The sequence below is a fragment of the Diabrotica virgifera genome, chromosome 5 (genome assembly GCF_917563875.1).
Source record: "Diabrotica virgifera virgifera chromosome 5, PGI_DIABVI_V3a".
Taxonomy (NCBI): Eukaryota; Metazoa; Arthropoda; class Insecta; order Coleoptera; family Chrysomelidae; genus Diabrotica; species Diabrotica virgifera.
In genome coordinates, this window is record NC_065447.1 from 243302745 (window position 1) to 243319219 (window position 16475).

Consider the following 16475-nt stretch of genomic DNA (forward strand, 5'->3'; position numbering starts at 1 on the left):
TAGAGATGCTAACTTGTCTTGTGAAAATGAGTTGAGTCGAAAGCTGTTTTCTTCGTTAGATAGAGTTATTGTAGAAATTCGTGAGCGTTTTCAACAGCTACAGAATTTAACGGATAAGTTTGCTTATCTAACGCCGGCTATATTATTAGATCCAGACAAAACTGAATGTAATTTAGACTACGCATCTGACGAAATTGACGAGCAGGATTTCAAGCTGGAAAGACTTCGACTGCGGACTTTCGTTGCTGCTACACAAACGAAAATAAATTGATTAACGCAGACTCACTTGAATTATTTAAATTTATTGTTAAATCCAAGCTGGAAGATACTCTGACCAATATTTTAATAATGCTCCGAATATTTTTCACAGTTGCTATAAGCAATGCCAGCTGTGAGAAGTGTTTCAAAATTGAAATTGATTAAAAATTATTTAAGATCGACAATAGGTACTCTTACATTAACTAACTTGGCTATTTTTTCTATTGAGCAAGAGGTGTGTAATGCGATAGACATTAACGATGCAAAGACTTTGCTCTTAAAAGTAGACGTATACATTTTTAATTGAACACTGAAGTTTTTTTATTAATTCTAACAAATACTGATAGTAGTTTTCAATAAAAATAAAAATATAACATTATAGTATCGTTCTAGTTTTAATTAAAAATTGATTTTATTTAATCTTGTCGATCGTCGGTGTACCTAATCTTAAGTGATAGGTACCTAAGTTATATCAATGTATCTAATTGGTTAAAGTAAAAGAATTTTTGTATGAATAAACGTGACTGATAAACTTTTTTATTTAAAATCAAATATTTAAAATCTGTATAATGCAAAATAATGATGACTGTTCTTGCCAAAAAGTTCTCTATAATTAATGTATGATTAAAATACCTAAATAAGAGCGCGACAAAATTGTCTTCCGCCCCGGGCACCCGACACTCACGCTACGCCACTGAGTAGTACATACAAAATAGTTAAAATGGAACCCTATCATCGCAAGAAACGATCTTCTTCTTCATGTACCATGCCCTTTCAAAACGTTGGTTACCATCATAGCTATCTTAATTTTATTCACTGCCACCCTAAATAGCATCCTTATATCAACATCATACCAATCTCGTAAGTTCTTCTTCGTCCTGGAGTGCGTTTGCTTGCTATTTTCCCTTAATATTTTCTAGCAACCTATATTTGGGACCTCTCATTACATGTCCGAAATACTATAGCTTTCTCTTCTTGATACTTTTTATAATCTCAGTAGTCTTGCTGAGACATTCTAGTATGTCTGTAGACATCTACAAATCTGACTGTTTTATACCTCGTTTTTAAACTAGGAGTAATTCTTTACCGCGCTGTAATACTTGTTTGTAATTGGTCCAACCGCAGGCAAGTTTACTCCACTAAATTATGATGTTCTGAAGCTATTTTCTTGTGGCATTTTTACAATTTTAACTATTTATAATGGGAAATAAGCCACAATATTATTAAAAAATGATTTTTATTAACGTTTCGACGCCCAAATCGGGTGCCGTTGTCAAAATACAAAATACTATTAACATAAACAAAAATGTTGTTGCTTTGTAAAAAAATTCTTCTAATAATTTATTTAATTTGACTCATTTATATCGGCAATTCAGATACATAATATGATACATTTTAAAGTAGAAGACTTTAAAATGATATTGCCAATACACGAAATCAACCCCAACTCAAGAATATCCGTCACAAAAAAATCATAGCATGTGATCTGTCTTTAAAAAGACAACCACATGCAACGGTGACATTAAAATTCTCGCGTTAGAGATCTCATAGTAAATCACGAGGGAAAACCAGGAAAAACCTCGTGATACTATCCCGACATCGTAAGTATTTGGTCTTACATTTAATTTACTCTCAAAATTAATACCAAATTCTGACTTTACTATAATTTTGTTTAAATTATAAATAATATTAATAATACATAGATATACAATAAGTAATACTAAAATATAAAATATGTACTAACTTGATTATTGACTTACTAATTGTGGTATTTTCTTTCTATTGACTTCCTCTTTCAGTATGGGTATCCACATCCTACTGCATTCCACCGACGAATTTGCGACACAATTGGTTTCGTTTAGCATAATTAGAGCCGCTTCTTTGATTTTTCTCTTTTTACTATCTGTTTCTTTCAGGACTATACTTGAATATCTCCACTGAACTCTATGTTCATTATCCCGTGATTTACTATGAGATCTCTAACGCGAGAATTTTAATGTCACCGTTGCATGTGGTTGTCTTTTTAAAGACAGATCACATGCTATGATTTTTTTGTGGCGGATATTCTTGAGTTGGGGTTGATTTCATGTAATCGAATGAACTATCTTTCAGTAAAGTCGTCCCAGGAACGCAACTCATAAATATTGGCAATATCATTTTAAAGTCTTCTACTTTAAAATGTATCATATTATGTATCTGAATTGCCGATATAAATGAGTCAGATTAAATAAATTATTAGAAGAATTTTTTTACTAAGCAACAACATTTTTGTTTATGTTAATAGTATTTTGTATTTTGACAACGGCACCCGATTTGGGCGTCGAAACGTTAATAAAAATCATTTTTTAATAATATTGTGGCTTATTTCCCATTATAAATAGTTAAAATTACTAAATTATGAAATTTTGACACTATTGGGATTTAAAATTTCTGGGTTAATTAAGTTATATTCGTAATTTTTGTGTTTTCTGCGTTATTTCCTGAATTTTTAGATTTCTAGTCTGCATTTATATAAAAAACAGTTGTTTTTAGAACTCCTTAGCGACTTATTAGTATAATATAAAAATAAGGTGAATCTGGTGATTTTTCTAGTGACATTATTGAGTGTGAATCTGTATTTTGAGTTTATTCCTCCTAGTTTAAAAACAAGGTATGTATACTATATTTCTTACCGCAACTATACTTACGCTGCAGGTAGTGTATAACCATCAAAGCCCACGAGTAACTCGACACCGTCATATTCTTAGCATCGTTGATGTTATTTGCTTGGGCCCATATTTTCACAATAATCACCAGAGGACGGACTCTCCAATCAAGACGGGCATAACTATATAAGAGATGAGTATTCCGAATTCCCACGGCATTATTACAGTTTAAGTCGATTTCAAATCCTGTTTCTTTATCTTTGAACTTCAAAATAGGAACTTTGGCCAATATTAACTCCGGATCTGCCGTCACCTCTGAAATAAATATGAAATTTGATCTTGGGGGTCGAATTATATAATTTTAAAAGTTTATTTCTAGACCAAAAACTTCTTAAATGTTAAAGAGCAAGGTTTGTGGGGCAGGCGTTGCAACTTTGAGTTGTATAGAATTTTCGGAGAATCTGACGTAAAAGTCATTAACGTAGCATGCCTTATAATATAGATATAATAATAATATGGTGACGCTGCAGGCTGCTCACGACCTGGCCTATTTATTATAATTTTAATGTAAAAACAAGACCCTTCTTTTATTATGATTTATGATGTTAGATTGTTCTAGACTTCTGAAGTAAATTCTTTTTAAATATTATTTAACCTTTTTCGAGATGTTGTTGTTTATTTCTAGAACATTGTAATAATGTATAAATAGGGGTTTTTGCAATTAGTAGTTCAGTGGTGAATTTGAATACTCGGTGTACTTTGATATGTAACGGGCGCGGTATATTTTTGAATTTGTAATTAGATAAATTATTAGATTTAGTGTAATAAATAAATTAGATATCGTAGTTTGTAAAATAAAGGATATAAATTCAGTGTTTTTCATTTGTTTAGATGTAAGTTATTAAAAATAAATAAAGTCAACTAAAATTAAACATTAGTGCTAAAAGATCATAGAAAAGTCAATTTTGTAACAATATTATTAGATTATGTAGATAAACATATATGTAGATGGATAGGGCATGTAATCAGGCGAGAAGAAGGTACAACAGTTGGAAAAGTTTTTGATCGAATAAGGCCGATTAGACAACGAGCCAAAGAAAGACCAAGAGTTAGGTATCAAGGTAGAGGATGATTTAAAATCTATTGGGGTTAGAGCATGGAGAAGAATTGACAGAGGTAGGAGTGAACGGAGAATTTTTTTGAAGAATGCTTTGGCTCAGAACAAGTTGTGATGCCACTGATGATGATGATAAAAATGATCAATATTATCAAAAAAAGTTTTAAAAAGTGGCCCATTAAATGAGTCATCAGAATCAAAACCTGCCAAATCCTAAATTGTTCGTTTTCCTTCTTTTTTTACACAGTTTCAAAGTTCAAGTATCTATTAATCTACAGGCATAAGGTTTCGGCTCAAAACCTTCCAAATCTTCAAAATACCACCGAAATGTTAACGTAGAATCAAACCCTGCTATGTCCATAGTTTTATGAACAATAAAATACTTTTTTTTCTTGTATATTTTGTATGTTTTCCTATCAAAATGGTTCAATACCTACTAGACAAGGCGGAAAAGGCGGGTTCGTTGGGAAAAATATTCCCATGAGATATTTTTGCTTAATCACATTCGTGAGACATCCCAGAATAAGGTTCAAGAAGTCGCCCACGTGAAAAGTGGGCCAATTTTTTTTTAACAATTTTTTTTTTAATCAAATTGTAAAAAACTATATTTTTGGCCAGAACTAATTTTTTTTAGGTTTTTTGGACCATTATGGACAAAGGTCTCTTATAATTTTTCTCTAAAGTTGACCTTTTTCGAGTTATAAGCAATTTAAAATTTGAAAAACGCGAAAATGGCCATTTTTAAGACTTAATAACTCGGTTAAAAATTATTATTATGAAAGTCAGAAAGTGACTAAATCAAAGTTTAAAGTCTCCTCTACATGATCCTGAAGAAATCTGTGTCATTAATTTACTACTAAGCTGTTATCTTTAATAAATAACAATGAGCGGTTAGATCGTATTGACGCGGTTGTAAATGTGAGTGCGAGTAAGATGCACAATTGGACTGCTGGGATGGCTTCTCTCTCGCACTCAGCATTTACAGATGCCGCACACGTGCATGGCACTTATTATTATTACTTAAAAATAGCAGCTTAGTAATAAAATAATGACAACAATTTCTTCAGGATCTTGTAGGGGGGGCTTTAAACTTTGATTTAGTCATATATTGACTTTCATAATAATAACTTTTAACCTAGTTATTAAGCCTTGAAAATCGCCATTTTTCGTTTTTTTCAATTTTAAATTGCTTATAAGTCGAAAACGATCAACTTTAGAGAAAAATTATAAGAGATCTTTTTTGTCCAGAATGGTCCAAAAAATTAAAGAAAAAATTTTTCGGGCCAAAAATATTGATTCCTGCAATTTGATTAAAAAAAATTGTTAAAAAAAATTGGCCCACTTTTCGCGTGGGCGACTTCTTCAACCTTATTCTGGGATGTCTCACGAATGTGATTATGCAAAAAAATCTCATGGGAATATTTTTCCCTTCGAACCCGCCGTTTTCGCCTTGTCTATACTTTTAGTGCATTACTTGCGCCTAAAAGCAGTTGAAAATAAGCAATATTATGTGGGCGTAGAATCAAAATCTGCTAAATCCAAACTAAAAGTACAAATTTCTGAAGATGTAAGATGCATGCAGAAAAATGACTCTATACCAAATTAGTGTGCCATTTTATGACATTTATTGATGCCACCTTGATTAAGAAATGCCAGATACTTTTTGGGAAAGTTACATTTTTAATGTTTTTTTAGTTTTTCCTAAAAATTTCAAAAAATGGATCTAGCAGGTTTTGATTCTATAGGAGGTCTCAAATGTAGTGGCCCCGTTGATAGACCGACAAAAGTAAAGCGACAACTAGCTTTTAGAATCTGCCCCGTGTCGTAAAGATCATCGAATAACTTCACGTTAATATCTAGATTCCATTCATTAAGTAACTGTATTGTTTGTCCATACATAGAATCTGGTCCTAGGATTTTTACATCCTCCTGATCTCTTACATTAAATTTTTATATCAAAAGAAAACTATTATCACCAACCACATAGGTAAAAGGTACTTACCGTTTTTGACTAGAAGTTCTCGAATCGCATCAAGGTGGTGTAGAGAATCTAATCGAGGATCGTTAGTACAAGGTTTCGTTAACAAGCACATATCGATGTCACTACTCTCCAAACCGAATCCCGACATGGTGGATCCGACCATAAACAAACCATAGCTGCTTAAACACTTCTGAAATCAAAATTATTCTTTATGAAACATGTAAAGGTATCCCTCGTTAAGATAGACCAAATTCCCTCATTCCCAGAATTAATTTCTTTATTTTTTACGTTTTATGTGATATATACATACCTCTTTCTACCACCCTCAAAAACCGCCACCCATTTTTTCGCTAGGTTGCAATTAATTTAACAATTTTCAAAAATTCGCATGCGTAGTCGAAGCTTTTACAAAACTTGTCTATTTTTTATAGGTTGAATGTACATAACCTAAAAATGCATTTTTTCGAACTTTTTGAGTAGATGGCTGCAGGCTATTTTTTTATTTTGTGTATTTTATCAAAAAATATATCTCTAGATCTTTCTGTAGAGTGCGCAACCTTCAAAAAATTGGTTTTTAGGAGTTACAGACTTCAAAATTGATTCAATTAAGTTTTTTTTTATATGTTATAATTTGAAATAACTGAGTTCTTACGTATTGTGTGGTTAAAACAACCTTCATCAATGCGTCTTCAATACATATTCAAAAAACTTAGAAAAAGATAAAAATGTATACCATTTTTATTCAGTTGCAATGCGAAGGCAAAACAATCTTACTTTTCAATTAGAATACGGAGAGCATGTCTTCACTGCAGCATCCATGTGCTTGCAAATTGTAGAAGCCTTGGAGGTGTCACCAGGAAAGTGTATTACCAATAAGTTTTCAATTTAAAAATCTTTTAGTAATGTTTTTAATATTTTCAATATTATTAATTTTGCTATTAGGATTGAAAACTACTTCATCATTCATCTTAAGAAAAAGAATATTTTCAGGCCTCTAAGGGGCAAATACAATGACCGTTTATGCGAAAATCCAGTAAAAACCACCAAATAACCCTTGAAAACCAGATTTTCGCACGAAATCATGCGAAAAACCCTTAAAAATTATGAAAAATAGGTGTTTGAGGGAGGGGGGTTTATAGGTGTTCAGTCCAATTTTTGAATATCCTAAAGGACTCAGTTAGGTTAATGAACTGAATGAAGGGTAATGAACTGAATGAATATTGTAAGATTTGTAAAAAGTCAAAGACTGTCATGGCTGGAATATGTTCAGAGACAAGAAAATGCGAAAACAGCAAAGAAAATATTACAATGGAAGCCGATAGGAAGAAGAATAAAAAGGAAGGCCAAAACTATTTGGTTGGATGAGGTGGAAGACGACCTGAAAATCATGAATATATGACAATGGAGGAGAAGGGCGCAAGAGAGATCTGAATGAAAGGACACAGCCAGACAGAAGAAGAAGAAATGACTCAGTTACTTTAAATTATATGTAAAATCTGGAAAAAATCAGCAAAATAGAAATAATAGGTAAACCTGCAACCACCTCCAAAAAAAGTTTAAATACGCTTTTTTCTAAAAAAATTACATTACACATGGACATTCAACTTAAGGGTCTATGTCTATAACATCTATAATAAGGACAAGTGTTATAAAATCTTCAAGAATGCCTGTGAAAGTTTTCAATTGTCAAAGTAATTCCAACCTAGCAAAAAAACTAAAACCAAAAAAATGACGTATTTGCGGGTAGGGTAGGGTATTTTGCCTATCTTAACGGCGGATACCCTTTACGTGAATATTTTCAAAAATACATCTTGACCCTTCAACTCTAACGAATATTTTTGACGAAAAAATAATAAAACAGGCAGACAATAATACTTGAAATTACTCACCCTTATATATAAAAATAGATTTTTCCACAAGTTAATTTTCATGTCATATGTTTTCTCCTTTTGCGCCCTATTAATAAAAAGATCCCAAATTTCTTGATTGAGTTGGTCCCACGGTCCGCCGCTGGATAATCCGAGCGGATTGGGCTCTATTTTCAACATTTCCGCGCGAGATTTGAATCGTTCCACTAACCCGTGCGCCCTCTTTATCATCGTATCCATATTATTTTTCGAATGGCCGTTGTATTTCTGACGGCCGTTGGAGTTGGAATTGTGATGGTTGTGGTTATGGTTATTATTGTTACTGTTGGTATAGTATCTGAAAATAATTGTCATTGTCAACATAAACGATAGATAAAATAATCAAAAAATATAAACGGTTAGTTCAGAGAAATAAGATTTTTCTCGTGACACATCCCGCCAGGGCGAAACCCAATTTTTTGAGTAGTATGGACATCTATATTAATAATCTATACGTTTCCTGCAGCCGATTTTGATGATATACATAGTTATAAACAAATGAAAATAAAAAAACGGTAAATTTTCGCTTTTTTCGTCTATTACTAAAAAGTAAAGCATTCTAAACAAATTTGAGAATAAGAAACTCATAAATCATATAAAAAGCTTCAATATGGCGTTTGCTGAATATGTCTATCCTTATTTGTTGCTTAGAAAATTGCAAAATAAATCATAAATTTTGAGATTTCATAAATGTTCATAACTTATGTAAAAATTAAGCTAGAACCTTATTATTACACGGAATGCTGAGACTTCTTGTGCTTAAATTATATTTTAAATTTCAAAGCAATTGGTCAAACAGTTTAAAAGTTATTTAATTTGTTTATCCCAAATTCATTTTTTTTGACTTTATAAGTCAGAAAATTATGAGGTTACAGTAACACTTCGGACAGTTTATGAAAGAAGAACATTTATACTATTAACTTAATTAAAGAAAATGACAAAAAGTAATTTTAAACAGTGTAAAATTATTTTGCAAAAACATGTCGATTTTTTGCTTACATAAACAATAAGAATAACTTTCTAACCGTTACCCGTAGAAAAATTATTTTTTCATATTTAGAAAGACTGAATTTTTATACACATTTAGAAAGAAAAACAATTGTCCTAGAGGACAATTAGGGACGAAGTTAGCCCCCCCTTTTTTAAATCACATGTTCTTGCAAAATAATTTTGCAATATTTAGAATTATTTTTTGTCATTTTTTTTATTTAAATTAATAGTGTAAATCTTCTTTCATAAACTATCCAAAGTATTACTATAACTTCATCATTTTCTGACTTACAGTGTTGCAAAAATTAAATTGTTGGATAAACAAATTAAATACCTTTTAAACTATTCGACCAATTGCTTTAAAATTTAGGGTATACTTTAAAGTACTAGTACACTTTAGAAGACCAAAAATAATCATTTTTTTCAAGAATTTTTTTCTCAGAACCTTTAATAAAAATGAACATAAAACTTTTTACATAGTAATATCTAACTCTTAGAGAGTACAAAAATATATCTTTTTTCATTTATGCACGTACACTAATATTGTAGAGGGCGCAAAAGTCGAGGCCTCGAAAAATTATGGCGGGCAGTTAATCTCAGGATTGGGATATCTGAAACAAAAAAATCGTACTGCATTTGAAAGAGGAAGGTTTCTTACGTGACAATTTACCACAATTTGACCAAAAAATAAAAAATAAATATTTTTTAACCATGAAAAACTGAAGAAAAACGGTTGATTTTTTCACAAAAATTTTTCAAATTTCCGTAAAATCTTTTTTTTGCAGAATTTTTCACTAATGGTGGTAAATTGTCACGTAAGAAACCTTCCTTTTTCAAATGCCGTACAATTTTTTTGTTTCAGATATCCCAATACTGAGATTAACTGTCCGCCATCGGAACTACTTTTTTTCGAGGCCTCGACTTTGGCGAACTCAACAATATTAGTGTACATGCATAAATGAAAAAGATATATTTTTTGTGTTCTCTAAGAGTTAGATATTAATATGTAAAGTTTTATATTCATTTTTAATAAAGGTTCTGAGAAAAAAAATCTTGAAAAAATGCTTATTTTTGGCCTTTTAAAGTGTACTAGTACCTTAAGCATCAGAAGTCTCAGCATTCCGTGTAATAAGAAGGTTCTAAGTTAATTTTTACATAAGTTATGAATATTTATAAAAACTCAAAATTTATGATTTATTTTGCAATTTTCTAAGCAACCAATAAGGATATACATATTCAGAGAACGCCATATTGAAGTTTTTATACAATTTATGAGTTTCTTACTCTCAAATTTGTTTAAAATGCTTAACTTTTTGGTAATAGACGAAAAAAGCGAAAATTTACCGTTTTCAACGAAAACATTTCGTTTATAAATTCGCAAAACTCTATGTGTTATTGCGTTGCCGCTCCTGCAATACTCAGATCAGATTTATCGATTTATTCTTTTGTAGTTTTTTCTTCTGAATCCAAATCTGAAAACGGCATTTCGATATTTCTAACCATCTTCGAGATAATCGACCTCAAAGTCTAATATGTGACGTCACAATCGTTTTATTTTCTGCCGACACACTACACGTCCAGCTGAAATCGTTGCTATTAAGTAGGCTAGTTTTTTAATCTCGATTTGTTAAGCAAAGCATAGGTTATTTACATTTAAGTTTGACACTTCGTGAATGTCAAACTAAATTTTAAATTAAGTAGTAATAAAACATCAATGACATTTGACAGTGAATTTAATTATTATAGAAAATAAATAAGATGTTCAAAAATACAATTTGAGTATATTTTAAAAGCAATAATTTATTAACAGCTTTAAAAAGGCTTATACGAGTATACGGCCTCCCCTTTATGATAAATGGACTGTTCCATTTGCTATGAAATTAAAATATAGTCGGTACGCTAAACTCGACACAACTGGCTAGTGATTTTAGTATGTAATTTTTTTGTTTTTTGCGAATTTTGCCAATTTTTTGCCAAATTTTGTGAATTTTTTTGTTATTAACTAATTAATAATCATTTTTTTTGCCAAATTGGCAAAATTATTGACTAAAATCACTAGCCAGTTGTGTCTGAGTTTAGCGAACCGACAGTATATGAAATAATATTGTTTGGTATAAAAAATTATGGTCTGATATGTGCACATACATCCTTCTAATGGAAAAGAATATTTCAAGATTTTTCTCAAATTATGGATACCAACATTTTCATTTATTTTTAATTTGACGAAGAAAAGTTATTCTTCATAAAAAGCTCTTCATGTGCTAAGATTTATGATGCAACCATCATATATAAAATTTTATTAATTTTATACGAGGTATATAAAAAATATGAATTTCGATCAAGAGTAAACTACCTTTATAGTTCATAACATTTAAATTAGAATGATATAATTGCACATTAAAACAATTATTAATTCTAAACTACTTTTCATAATAGCAATTTTCCATATTATGAATTAAAATACGTAAATAAACAAAGTTTTCGTTATGATAATTCTCGCATTTTCAGCTTGTTTGATCTTCATTTGTTTATAACTATGTATACCATCAAAATCGGCTGCAGAAAACATATGTTATTATTATAGATGTCCATACTACTCAAAAAATTTGGTTTCGGCCTGAAGGGACTGTGTCACCAACAGGATATTTTTTTTCCTTATTTCTCTGAACTAGGTGTTTCTTTGGGAAAGTAACATACGTTAACAGTTACTGTAGAAAGGGAACTCTAGAAATGGGATTTCAAAAATCCAATACTTAAAGGGGAGGTATGGTCTCAAAATTTTGATTTTTTCCATTTCTTTTTATTATTTTAAATGAAAGTACATAACTTCAAGCTCTCTGAAAATTTCAGATTGATCGGATCAAAATTACCGATAGTACAGCATGTTTAATATCCCGTTCAACAGCTGTTCCCCTACTCTTTTGTAAATTATTGCGATTCAAAAACATATTCCGATGTGCATCACTTGATGATTCGACAGACAAAAAAGAAACTGAAAATAGAAGTTGTCAAAACTTTAAACGCGTTTTTCTTAAAACTGCTTTTTTCAAAGGCGGTGAACATTGTAACTCAAAAACTACTTCACTGATCCACCTGAAATTTTGCATAGATTTTCTTGAGAAATTTCGTGAGATAACGCTGTTGAGATATTTTTTGTTGCTTGCTTATTTTTTGTTTAACAATAATAAATATGTTGATTTTCACCCTTTTTTTTACAAAATATTGCGTTATTTTGACTTCTGAGAGATATCAAAAACTCAAAAATTGTTTAAACTATTAAAGCTCGACAACGTTACTTCGAGAAACTCATAAGCTAATAACATGTTTTTGATTTTTTTATTTCACATGATTCAATAACGACTTCTGATGTCCACCGCAAAATCCATTTTTTTGAGGTGTCTGTAAAAAAATTTGCCACAGTTGGCAGATTTTTCAATGATTTGTCTTGCATTTTTTTTTAATATTCTTTGAATTGTACTGAATATGTTTATTAAATTTAAAAATAAAATAATTCGACCATAGTTTCACAAAAAATTCACAAAAATGAGCTTGAAATGTTGATTTCAAACCATACCCTCTTAATGGGTTATACTTTATCAAACAATAACAAAGATATTGGATGTTTTATCTATTTTGTCAACTTCTTATCTGGTACTTAACTTCTTAACCACACTGTATGTTTTCTTTATATTTTTTGCACACGAATATTCTTCTCAATCTGTGGTACATGTACCACTGGTGGCACATATCATTATTTGCGGAGGAACACAAAACACAGCCAAAATCCAACATATTTGTAGTTAATTATAAAACCTAACTTAATAATAGGTATTTCAGTTAGGTGGTACCAAACATAATTAAAAGGATTTTGTGGTAGGTACATGACTCAAAAATATTGAGAACCGCTGTTTTAAGGTGTCCAATCGATTAAATAGAGAGTTATCAAGTAACTCGAGGAGAATACGGTAACGTTATTTTAGCAATGGAGCATGCGCAGTATGAATATTGAATAACGGAAATGATTTTAACGTTAACGTGCTCCGTTACGGTAGGTCGGATAGCGGGCTTAAAATACGGTAACGTTAGCAGCGAATCGCACCAATTCGGCAGGACTCGGAGTGACACGGCCATTTCAGTTCTGTCATGTTCATGTAATAAATAAATATGTTGTGTTATGAAATTTTATTTTGTATGTTAACAGGTGTTTTGTCTTTGTTTTCTTGGCTTGGTTTTGGTTGACTGTTTTGGTTTGGTTGAGTTTAAGGATTTAGTTACTCTCAGCATTACTTACCAGTACAGGTATGGCCAGTTTCTGTTACAATTATATCTGGTATCCCGTACAAGCCTTGGGATATCCTGTTTTTCAAACCGAAAATACTGTTTGGCTTGTTCAGGTTCTAAGGTATCGAAATTAAAGACAGGATGTGCATTTTGATTTTGAACGTTTCATCATTTAAAACGAGATAGTATTAAGTACTCTATATCATCGTCATTTGCTTCAAGTAACATTGCCTGTTCTAAGATCTCTTCCATATTTTTTAGAAAAATTTGAAATCCAAATTGTATAAAACAAGTCAAAATTACAAAATATGTATCTTGGGTGAAAGAAAACAAAAACAGAAAAAAATTTAAACAAATTTAATTATTTTGCAGTCAAATACGAAATTTGACTGACAGCTGCCAACTATTAACGTGAAGCAGAAATTCAACCACTTGATAACTCTAAAATTACATATACGTTAAAACTTATACCGTAAAAAAATAGCGTTTACGTGTCAAAATAACGGATGGATAGAATTTTACTTGATAACTCTCTATTGATTTATAATTATAAGAAATCCAGGTATGGATTAAAAATATTGGGAAAATATTCAGACCCTTCATTTGAAAAGAGCATGAAAAATTAAATTTAGTGGTATACAGTGGAACCACGATAAGTCGGCTTTTGATAATCCGGAAGTCCGGCTAACCCGGATCGATTTTCATCGGAAAAAACAAACATTTTTTCACTTACTGAGTTTTTTACCAAGAAATAAAAAATACTCTATACAATTGTACGTAATTTAGATTTACTGTGCATATTTATGTATTACACATGTTTTTGCACTTATAATGGAGTTTATCTATAAGTATACTGTATTTTATTTAATTTTACGATTAATCCGACTTATCAAGGTTCCACCGTACTTTGAATTTTCGACAAAAAAAAAACCCAAAGGGATAAATAATAACTTATATGCATTAAGTTCCTTTAATTTTGCTAACTAGCATGTTTATTGGATTTAATTTGTCTATCTATGGTTTAAGTTTTATGTCAGCTAATATATTTTTGTTTCAACAATTTTTAATCTTTAATTTTGGACCTTCTTAGGGGGTAATTTCTCCATTTCCCTCCCCGTAGATCCGCCACTGAAATATAATATGCAATTTTAAAAATTAATTTAATTTCGTTGCCGCGTGTGACTGAATAAATCCAATATACAAGTCCATTTTTATAGAATGACACTTGTCAACTTGTCACTGTCACATTTTTAATTTAATAGGTTATGTTTCAGATTCAGTAGTGAATCAATAAAAATGTTCTAAATAAAAAATTAAAGAATTACTTAATTTACTATAAATTTGAAAGAATTACAATAGTTTAAAACGTATTTTTGAGGAAAAAGTAAAGAGACGTCAAAGATGGGTGCAGATTTAATCGTAGATCCCCAGATTCGTTTTTGGGTGTTTTTACCTATTGTAGTTATTACATTCCTAACTGGAATATTAAGGCACTATGCTTCTATATTATTGTCTAGTCAAAAGAAGATTGAACTTCAGCAGTTAGCAGACTCGCAGCTTCTTTTAAGGGCCAGGGCTTTGAGAGAAAATTGTGGTTATATTCCAAAGAATTCCTTTCTGATCAGAAAGCAAGCCTTCAACAAAGAGGATGGGTATTTAATGCAAAAACGCCCCGCAGTGACCCAAAACATGATGACTGATCCAACTATGATGACAGATATGCTCAAAGGTAACCTCACAAATGTTCTACCTATGATTGTAATCGGAGGTTGGATTAATTGGATGTTTTCCGGCTTCATAACCACAAAAGTACCATTTCCACTAACCCTGAGATTCAAATCTATGTTACAAAGAGGAATAGAACTGTCACATTTAGATGCGAGTTGGGTATCATCGGCTTCTTGGTATTTTCTGAACGTTTTTGGTTTAAGAAGCATATACACGTTGGTACTGGGTGAGAATAATGCTGCTGATCAAAGTAAACAAATGCAAGAACAGATGCAGATGACCGGAGCTGCGTCTGGAATGCCTGCAGATCCAAAAGTTCCATTTAAAGCAGAGTGGGAAGCGTTGGAAATCACTGAACATCAGTGGAAGTTGGCAGACGTTGAAAAGGATATATTGTAGAGATTACTTAAATTATAATTATTTATTGTTAAAAAATTATAGTAAATTGCATTTTTTGTTTTTTGATGTATTGGTAGATGGTAGACAATTACATTTTTTTTAATTAAATTGTTTTAATTATCCTAAATTTTAAGGTAAGGTAAGGCTTAAAGGTAAGCCAACAACATAAATTGCAAGGTCTGGACATTAACATAGAAATCAAATTTGATTTGAAAGCAAAATCTGATTTGGATCACTACAATTTGCAATCAGATCTTAATGGTCTTGTGGAATGGTGCTCACTTAATGGTATCGACTTAAATGCCATGCTATAACTTTTACTCGACTAAGACACTTTGAGAATAATTCTTACTTTATACGGGACACTAGGTTAAAATTAGTTGACTCAGTTATAGATCTGGGTGTTATTCTTGATACTAACTTGAATTTCAACCTACACATTAATAGCATGGTTTCTAAGTCATTAAAGATGCTTGGCTTTGTTAAAAGATGCAGCTATGACTTTACGACTGGTCGTTCTTTAAAATTTCTTTATTGTTCTTTGGTTAGACCACATTTAGATTATGCATCATGTGTTTGGTCACCTCAATATAACTGTCATATTAATAAAATTGAACAAGTTCAGCGTAAATTCTTACGTTATTATGCTTATAAGATGCATTTCACTGGTCAAAGTTATGAGTCTTTACTGCAAATTATTCGACTTGACTCATTACAGAGTCGTTGTCAACATAAAGATCTTTGCTTCTTATATAACTTAATTCATGGTCATAAATTCTGTATCCCACTTTTAAATAAAATTGGTCTACATGTACCTTCAAGAACCACCCGTTCTGTGACCACCTTCCACGAGGTCATTAACCGCACAAATTATGGTTCAAGTTCCTATCTCTCTAAAACTATTAAATTAGCAAACACATTATCTCCGCAAATTGATTTCTTTGTGAACGACTTTACTGCGTTTTCCACACAATTACATTTATACTTAACTTAATGTTCTAATTTCAAGACTGATTTGTCAACTACTGTTATTGACTTTGTAATTTTATTCTTTATTATTGTTTGTTATGTATTTACCAATTTTGTACCTACTAGATCTTATTTTTCTAATTTGTGACATTTTAATTTAATTGTATCATGTACTAATGGACTTCGGTCCGTAAATAAAT

The 16475-nt window shown here is 31.1% G+C and overlaps 2 protein-coding genes across 3 annotated transcripts in view; one reads left to right on the forward strand and one right to left on the reverse strand.

The window, feature by feature from the left end:
• The window catches only part of LOC114325107 (poly(A) RNA polymerase gld-2 homolog A-like), a 43163-nt gene that overhangs the window by 13061 nt on the left and 13627 nt on the right, over positions 1 to 16475 (reverse strand). The window contains exons 4-6 of one of the 2 annotated variants that reach the window (XM_028273047.2): positions 7891 to 8206; positions 6023 to 6191; positions 2946 to 3218 (exon numbers count right to left, since the gene is read on the reverse strand). In XM_028273047.2, the coding sequence (XP_028128848.1) occupies positions 2946 to 3218; positions 6023 to 6191; positions 7891 to 8206 (758 nt within the window). Of the gene's footprint in view, positions 1 to 2930; positions 3219 to 6022; positions 6192 to 7890; positions 8207 to 16475 lie in introns of both variants that reach the window. The other variant, XM_028273046.2, reaches the window with a different exon arrangement.
• Positions 14433 to 15414, forward strand: LOC114325110 (ER membrane protein complex subunit 3). The gene has a single exon (XM_028273050.2). The coding sequence runs from the start codon at positions 14581 to 14583 to the stop codon at positions 15304 to 15306; it is 726 nt and encodes a 241-aa protein (XP_028128851.1). The 5' UTR covers positions 14433 to 14580; the 3' UTR covers positions 15307 to 15414.